General features: G+C 33.6%; 1 protein-coding gene and 1 pseudogene across 1 annotated transcript; one reads left to right on the top strand and one right to left on the bottom strand.

The window, feature by feature from the left end:
• Window positions 1–843: 843 nt before the first annotated feature.
• On the bottom strand, window positions 844–4,193 carry LOC114407184 (annotated as a pseudogene).
• Window positions 4,194–5,303: 1,110 nt separating this feature from the next.
• LOC114407183 (60S acidic ribosomal protein P2-4-like) lies at window positions 5,304–6,234 on the top strand. The gene is made up of 3 exons (XM_028370190.1): window positions 5,304–5,487; window positions 5,611–5,837; window positions 6,034–6,234. Exons 1-3 carry the CDS (start codon window positions 5,400–5,402, stop codon window positions 6,058–6,060), a joined length of 342 nt encoding a protein of 113 aa, XP_028225991.1. The 5' UTR covers window positions 5,304–5,399; the 3' UTR covers window positions 6,061–6,234.
• The last annotated feature ends 3,014 nt before the right edge of the window (window positions 6,235–9,248 follow it).

Below are 9,248 nucleotides of genomic sequence, written 5' to 3'. Positions count from 1 at the left end.
ATAATGGAATTGTTCTTATTATCTATTAAATGTAATTTATGTTTCTATTGCTTTTTTTTTTCTCTTCATCTTTATTATATGGTATGATCATCCATGCATCAGTTTTAGGAGTTATACATTGAGAAATGGTACTTTCGAAAGAACTGGAAAATGACATCTAAACAATTCATTGTTAGGAATAAAATGACTTTGTTTTGTCTCTGTACAAATCTTCATGCTTAATACGATTTACTATTAAATCTTTGCAAAGGGATTTTGGGGAGATAATATATAAATTAAGCTCTTCATCGTGAGAGATTAGGGTTGAGTGATAAATATGAGTGGAAATTGGGAAAGCATTTAATAGAGAAAACATTAATATTACATCAAGGGTAGTTAAGCATGCTAGGCCCCAGCATATTTAAATTATGAAATTATATTTTGCCGTTACTCTTGCTTATTTTGTTACTCTTTTTAATTTCAAATTATTTCTTTCTTTTTATCTTTATCACAAATTCTTATCTCTTATTTACAAATTGAGTATACAACTCAAATACATATAAAGTTCATGTGGACTCAAGACTTACACTTTCATTATAAGTTTACTACTTGTGACAAATTGATATACTTGCTAACGAGTTAACAAACATCAAGTCCTAAAAGAAAGGAAGTTAAGATGATATAAAGAATAATTATTTTTCAATATTAATTTCTAAAGTACCTTTAAGCTTGACTTTTAAAACCTAAAGCAACATCGAGAAAAAGAGTTTAACAAGTTTATTACATATAAATAAATGATAAATATTAACCAGTGTTTTTAAGATATTGACTATAAAATTAAAAAAATTATTAAAATACACAAAATTATATTATGCTTTGACTTTTTTAAAGTTTTTTATTCACAATAAAAACTTTTTTCTTTTTAATTCCTTAATCAATGCCAACTCTAAATCAATTAATACAAGTCTCATTAATGTTACTAGAGGATGGATAAGGAGAAGGCAATACAAGGCCGCCCATTCGCATGTATGAAGAAGGGGTAGGCTTGTGTTCTAAGTTCTATAGGGTAATCTGCCACACACCCAATTCTAGGTCCAGCTCCTGTTGACCATTTAAGCGAAAGTTGGTGCCCTAACTGATAGGACTTCGAAGCCTTCTTGGAATTGATTCTTTGCAATATTGCAGTCTTAGGCACCACAGCTCTCGGACTCTGAAGACCACCTGATAAAGTCCTTGAATAAGTAACAGATTCAGATTGAGGATCCTCCTCAACTGAGGATCGAGTATTGGTAGCTCCCTCAGATATTTCAGGCACATACATTTTACCAATGCTTGACACTTCAGAGGTTGCTGTTTTTCAATAACATTGCTCTCCTCATATATATCAGAGTCCTCATTTGCCTTGTGCAACTGAAACCATGAATCAGAGTTATTAAAATATATAAGTGATTGCACCTAGTCTTCACTTCAAGTATTAAGTGTTTAAGCCCTGCATAATCATGACCATAAACATTATCTATAATAACAAAAAATACTATGATATAATATAACCCAAATCAACTACAGAAAATGCTAAATGATCAAGGTACGTATTGAAGACATTTTGACAAAATCTATAATTACTGCAATTTACTTGTACAGAAAATAACCCAATGCAGATCAATTACCTCAACTTCATCAAGCTTGACGCCATTTTCCTTGAGATATGATAAGAAACTGTCTAGAGTGTCATCCGTTGGCCGGTAGTGTCCACTATAAGCCGAGATAGACGGAAAAATCAAAGTCATTGTGCCATTGATAATCAGACATTTGCAATTCACATAAATTGGACTTGTCACATTTGCAATCCACTATTTCCTTGTCACTATAAAAGCTAGCAGGCAAATATCATAAGAAGTTCCATTAGCACAATAGTTTAATCATGCAACCTATGAAATTAATTCACCTTAAGAATTCCATTCTCTGCCACCAGCCTTCCAGCAGCTAATGTAGTTCCTCCAGCCAAAAAACTAGAATGATGAAATAATCCCTTCTTTTTCTAGAAGGTTAATGCAATGTATTAGTGGTACAAGAAAGACATGGTAATTGTCTTTAAAGAAAATAAGTAACTTTAAAAAGTAACTGCGCTTGAATTGTTACCTTGCCAGCATAAAGTTTCTTAGAGGTGCTCATTACAAATATCCATTTTGCATCTTCAGAATCTTCATTTGTATGAAACAAATCTCCATATTGCTTGTTGATAATTTTGCCCTCACGCACAATGTATTCATATTGTTCTCTCTCTTGCTAATTTAAGAAAATAAGAACCAGTAGAACAAACAATATAAAATAAGAACATGTCAAACAACCTCAAATATATATATATATATATATATATATATATATATATATATGTATATATATATATATAGATATATATTCACACACAACCAAATCAGAGATGCACATACAGGTCCCAGATACTTAATGCATTGTTTTTGAAGCTTTGATCGAGAGCATTGTTCATGATCAAGAGATTCTTCCTATTTCCTAAATCCAACCTGCAGGAAAAGAAATAAAAAATTTCAGTGACACAAACCAAACTATGTCCTCTGTTTCTCCCCCTTTCCATCATACTCAACACCTTAACGCCACTATGATATAAGCCGTGTGATAGTAAACTAGATATAAATATCCATTTCAATTTTTCAATTCCATACAAATAATTTGTAAATGATAAATCATATTTGAATACAAAAGCATAATTAGTGATAGTATATGGTATGGAGAAACTTGAGGTGATTAATTAGATGCTGATCCGCACAAGTGTATGATAACAACAAGATTTCCCTGTTCCCACAATGAAAACATCAAATAACAACGCCATTAGGAGTTTAGAAATTTCTAGTTTATGACGTTTGTCCGTATAAAGCTTCTAATTACGAAGAAATGGACCAGACAGTTCAACTTATTGTACTGAAACAACATACGCAGGTGAAAAATCTGTACACACAAAAACACACGACCAACTATAGAACAGACACGGGTTCCTGAATGATTGCTTCATTTGCCAACTCAAATCACAACAAACCCGGTTAAATCTTAACCCAAGGTTAGAAACAGTGACAACCTTTCTTTCAGTTTCAATCAAGTAAAATAATCTTACCAATAAAAAAAAAAACGGCTGACCAGCATTTGCTTTACACCATTCTTTATAGTAGTATTGTAAGTTATGTCCATAGCGATGTCGTGGATCAATCTAGAATAAGCACAGAAAAATATTTAAATCAAAAAATAAACTAACAGGTCAATAATGATATGATAATAGTAATAATAACACACTCACAGCTTCGATCCAATGCTGGAAAGCCAACACTTTTGTGCAATGGCATCCTTGGACAAACCTTTACCCACCTGCGCAAATAATCGAAGCCAAAAGCATAAGACCCGCAACAACATAACATAAAGTATTTGGACTTTAGCTATTTGTTGTACCAAAATTAATTATTAGCTAAACTACAAGACAGAATCGATATGCGATATATATATATACCTTGGCAGCGTTCAATTTAACCCGACTCCAGCACGACGCAGCAGTTTCCGGCAAATTAAAGAACGAGATGGTGCTGTGGTTTAGCCTTACATAGTCTATGGCTTGCCACCTTCAAGTAATATATATTAATTAAAATAATCACTACACGAGGAAGTAATATAAAGGAGAAATATAATTATCTACCTTCCTGACTATCATAAATTCACGTGTATCTTTACGTGACACACGATCTATTTTTATAGTAGAGTTTTATTTATAAACTGAAATTTTGATTATGTGACATGTGAAGACATGTGATCTCCAACCATATAATAATTTCTAGTAGTAGTAACGGTTGATGGAGGAAATATATATATATGTGTGTGTGTGTCTGTATGCGGAACATACCTCCTCGGCAACAACGGCGGAGTCGGCCAACCTGCAAGGCGGGTACGGTAGACCTTTTGCAGCTTGAGCACGGCGGTGGCGTGGCCGAGAGAAGGTTGGTTGGCGGCATTATTGGGAGGGAAGTAGGTGTCGGTGGTGGATTGGGAGAGAAGGTGGATTAATTCAAAGGTGGGGGAGAGGGAGTGAGTTTCAACTTCCATGGAAGAGACTAGTGACAAAAACAAATCACTGGTAGGTGTGATTTATATCTTGATCACAGTAGTTCGCTAACTCAATTAGTGTGTGAGCTATGAAACACGTCCCTTGTCATGTCCCACTCGTCTGTGTCAAGTGTCTGACAGCAACAAGACATTCATACTGCATTCTATATTTGGTCAAGTGTTTACGTGTGTCCGTGTCGTGTTCATAATGTGAGAGTCATCATCAAAAGAGTGCCCCACTCACTGCCTTAATTAGTGGATATGATGTTCTTCTAGACTTTCAAACAAGCAAGCTGGACAAGGGACACTTCGTTTTATAGCCATTCAAATGATAAAGAAAAAATATACAGTACCCACATGGGTGGTGAATAACAATAATAGGAATGGGATAATAACTCTACAGAAAAGGTAAAGTGACGTTATTAGCATGAGTTTTAACCAACTTAACTAATATGATAATTATGTTATAAAATAAATAATGTTGTTATATATAATATTAAATTTTTTAATGTATATTTAATGCGCATATAAATTTAAATAATAAATTTTATGACAATTAATTTTGATATAATAATTAATATGTTTATATATATAAATTTTTATGAAACTTATGATTTTTATTTAAAATTTATATATGTAAAAAAATATATTATTAGATCAAAATCAATTATAATAAAGTCAAAAATACATTAGTAGATTTATGTTAATAAACGTATGATTTTTATTTACAATTTATATATGTAAATATATTAATTATTATATCAAAATTAATTGTCACAAAATTTATTATTTAAATTTACTTGCGCATTAAATATACATTATAAATTTTAGTAATATATATAGCAATATTATTTATTTTATATTTATTAACTCAGTTGGTTAGAATGTTATGTTAATAACACGAAAGTCACAGGTTCAACTTCTGTTTGAGCCATTAATTTTTAAAATAATTCGTAAAATATATTTTTACAAAAAATTAAAAAAAAAAACTTACGGGCTAACCCATAAGCCTCATATAAATTGGCTAATTCCTATGAGACTTACGGAAAATGAGAAAATTGCGCAATTGCAGAGTGCAAGTAGCAACACCCGAGGCAGCCTGTTTGTGACCCAAAACATTTGTTGGATCAAATGTAATACATAGCCCATGGGTAAAAAAATCAAAACCCTAGAACCCGATCATTGAGCCGAAGGGAGCCCTAAACCCTATTTATGAAATCACAGAATTCATAACCTATCTTCCTTCGCCTTCACCTTCCCTTCACTCTCAGTTCTGCCACATATTAACATTCCGGCGCAAAATGAAGGTCATCGCCGCCTACTTGCTCGCCGTTTTGGGAGGCAACGCAGCCCCTTCCGCCGATGACTTGAGGGACATCCTTGGCTCCGGTACACTTTTGTTTTTCCTTTTCGTTATTTTTTTAAGATTTAATTTTAGCGACTTATTTGTTCAACGGCGCGAATTTAAATTTTATATATGATTTGATTTGGCTTTGAATATTCGATGTTCAGTTGGAGCTGACGCGAACGATGACAACATCAGCAACTTCTTGTCTGAAGTTAAGGGCAAAGACATTGTGGAGCTTATCGCCTCCGGTAGGGAAAAGCTGGCCTCCGTGCCTTCTGGCGGTGGCGCCGCCGTTGCCGTTGCTGCCGCTCCCGGCGGTGGCCCTGCTGCACCGGCTGCCGCCGAATCGAAGAAGGAGGAAAAGGTTGAAGAGAAGGAGGAATCGGATGACGTAAGTTTTTTTTCAATCTAATTCTTTTTAACTCTATTTAATAGTTGTACTTTGTTAGATTTGGATTCAACACAAATATGTCAATGCCGCTTTTTTTTACTTTTCTAATTAGGTTATGTTATGTTATGTACCGCAATGGCTTGGTTTGTTTTGAGAAGTATCTGATTGTTTCGTTTTCTGTTTGTTTGTGATGCAGGATATGGGATTCAGTCTCTTTGATTAATTGTTAGGGTTTTTAAACCTTTGTTCGGAACATATTGTCGAATTAGAGTTCCTTAGTTTTGTCATTTTTATTTTTGGTTAAAGTAGTACTATTCAAAGCCAATGAATTGTGTGGTTGAAAGATTTCGGTTTAATATTGATTACTTATTGAACTTTCTTCCCTGATTTACTGTTATATACTCTATCCTTCATTTAGTTTTTCGTTGGTATTTAGTAGATAGATTATTTTTATAGAATGCAGTGTTGTCTAGCCGCTGGAATTAGGTTATGCGATTAAAATTTGGGATCAAGTTTTTTCCTTAGTTTTGTGCTGTCACCAGTAAAACAAAATCTTGTCTAGAAAATAGGATTTGACTTGGAAATCTTTTGCGCTATATATAGGAAGGAATTATTCTCGTGTTTACGTTCACTGGGATTATTCTCTTGCAACTTTCGTAATAGCCTTGTTCTCCACAAGAGTTCCACTCTCTAAAAAGGTCCCAACAACTTTCCCATATTTATTATTCTAATGTCCCTAGCTTAGGCCTTGGTGATTCTTGATTATTATCTCCAAATACCACTGTCTCATGGATGTTGTCCCCTTAGGGTTTCCAAGACAAGTGTGGAAGGTAATCATACTCAACTGTTTTCCCATCCTCAGCTGCCTTGATCACCCTATAATGAGTAAACACATTTACACAAAATGAGTAACAACATCAGCAAGCATGAAACTAGAGAAGAGGCTTTCATTAGAGGAACATGAAAAAACTAACCAGGATTTATAGTGTGTTTAGAAATATGTTTGAATGTGGAAAGTTATGTCAAATGACTAAAAAACGCAGAAAGCTTCTGTGGAGATGCAAAATTTCATGCTGAATGTTCCTCTAGACGTATGAGCAAACATGCGGTAAGTACTTGAGAAATCTTGGGAGACTAAAGAAATTTATCCTGTTCTGCAGCTCTATATGTTTCAATTCTTGTTAGAAAAGTAGCAACATCACTTTCAGCATGTACATTAGGAGTCGTTGTTTTGAAAGAAACAGTCTGAATCAATGATAAATGGCATGACAGTTACGGTTGACAAAATTCAGCAATTTTTTTTTAGGACATTGTTTAGACTACCAGACCTTTGAACTTGAACATGGTTGTGAGAGTCCCTTCCTTCAATGGCAACAACATAATTGCTCTAGACCTAGCCGTCCTTCAACATGATTTCCTTTATTTGAATAATCGATGGAAAGCAGCATGCCAAGTGTTTTTTGTAGACTTAAAAATGCAAATCTCGTCTACAGTTTAGAGGCAACTATGCCTCCTCGTCAGAATTAGTAGCGAGTCCCGCGAAATCGGTTCCTTTAAATTTTCCTTTGTTTGCATTGTATCCCAGTATCCTTCATGGAAAGTAGCTATACCAGGTGTAGAAAGTCGTGGCACTACAACATTAATGACATTCTTACAATTTAAAATTACAAGGTAAAGTAGGACTTGTGTGCAGTTAAAAATATCCACTTATTACTGAGTAGATCACGCGAGCATTTTATTGGGTCTCAAAACTGCACTAAGCTCTAGATCAATGTAGCCTCCCTAACAATCACGGTTTTCCCATTCTTGGCTTTGAGTGCCTCATTATAAGCGTCTTCAACTTCTCAAGTAAAAGGTTTTTAGCTTCAGCTTCTTGTACTCCAAAATCTGTTAACCTTATAACTTAAAAAAAAACTAGAGTAAGGTCTGAATAAGCAAAAGATAAAAAAAGGCTTATTATAGGCTTCATGTATAAGCACATTTAAAGTAATTTTAACTTATTTAATGGCTCCTCTCAAAAACTTATTAGACGGGACTATCTCTAAAAGTTCTTTATTTATCTAAAAGTAATTTAGTAAACATGTTTGTTTTCTAAATGAGATTAGTACAATTAAATGTCACTGACTTATTTATTGGCGTAAACTTAAAAAAAAAAAAAAAACTTATTGAGGTATTGTTTTTTTTTTTTCTTCCTTGTATTGAAACCACGTTAGTTTGTGGAGGATAGGGAATGTGGACAATGAAATGTCACTTTTTCTTCTGAAATCCATACGCATCCTTACTTTTAAGCCAATAGCAATAATCAGAGTTTGGTAATTTGATTATTTCTACTCCAGCAGAGGTCAGAAATTTTGCCGGTTTACTTTTACTATGTGTGTCCTAAGAAGTAAGAATTAACTCTATCCCTGCAATCATCAGTTGAATTTGCAGGTTTTTTCTACTATTTTCTGTCCTAAGAATTAACTCAGCCTGCAATCCAAGCTCACAATGTTTGGTGAAAATTTCCAATTTAACGCTAACAAGTACTTGTACAAAAATAACAAAAATTATTTATGTAGATAAAACCAAATAATTTATTTGGTCCTTTATCTTATTTTTTGTTCAATCTCATCCTTTATCTTTAGAAAGTTCATTTTGATCTTTTATCTTGTAAATTGATTCAAAATAATCCTTTCGTTTATCTAAAATTAATACTGTTAATGAAATAAAAATATTATTCGTTAAAAATCATCACAAAATATAATTTTTTTTTTCTTCAACTTCCTCCTCTTTCTTCTTCTTCCTGTGCAGACATACAATTTTATAGTATTTCTTGTTTCTGTTAAATCTCAAAGCTTTATGACCCACCACATGTTATCTATTAGAAACTCAAAATCAAATTATTTCTCATTTCCAAAATACAACGAACTTAATGACAACTACAACAACTCAAGTTTAGCATTTGAAATTATCAAGAAACTATAAGAAAAAGTGCACATATATACCCTTTAACAAATCCACAAAAAACTGATAGTTTGAAAACAAAAGTTAAAAAAATCCCAAAACATGATCCACACATTCAAAGCCCCTAGAACCCAAAATCAAATTATTAAACCTAACAAATAAACCTCAAACAATGAAACAAGAACAAATCAGCGAAAATGAGGAGAACGTCATGCTTCTAGCCTTTGTTGATGACAAATGGAAGAAATTGAGGTAGGGGTGTGGAGAAGGTCGATGGTGGTAGTGATCACGATGTTATATTTTGAGACACATAGCCTTCAACGGTGCCGACGAAGGAAGGAATGGTCCTGTTATGGATAGTATCTCGAACTTGCCATGAAGAGTGGCCATCGTGCTCGCTGACGCTAGTTTTCGCAAACTCACATTTGTGGCCATTCTACTATTGTTGAGGATACAGATACCGTACTA

Source organism: Glycine soja, chromosome 3, assembly GCF_004193775.1.
Source record: "Glycine soja cultivar W05 chromosome 3, ASM419377v2, whole genome shotgun sequence".
NCBI lineage: Eukaryota > Viridiplantae > Streptophyta > Magnoliopsida > Fabales > Fabaceae > Glycine > Glycine soja.
Note: the sequence above shows the minus strand (reverse complement) of the source record. Positions and strands in the feature narration are given on the sequence as shown.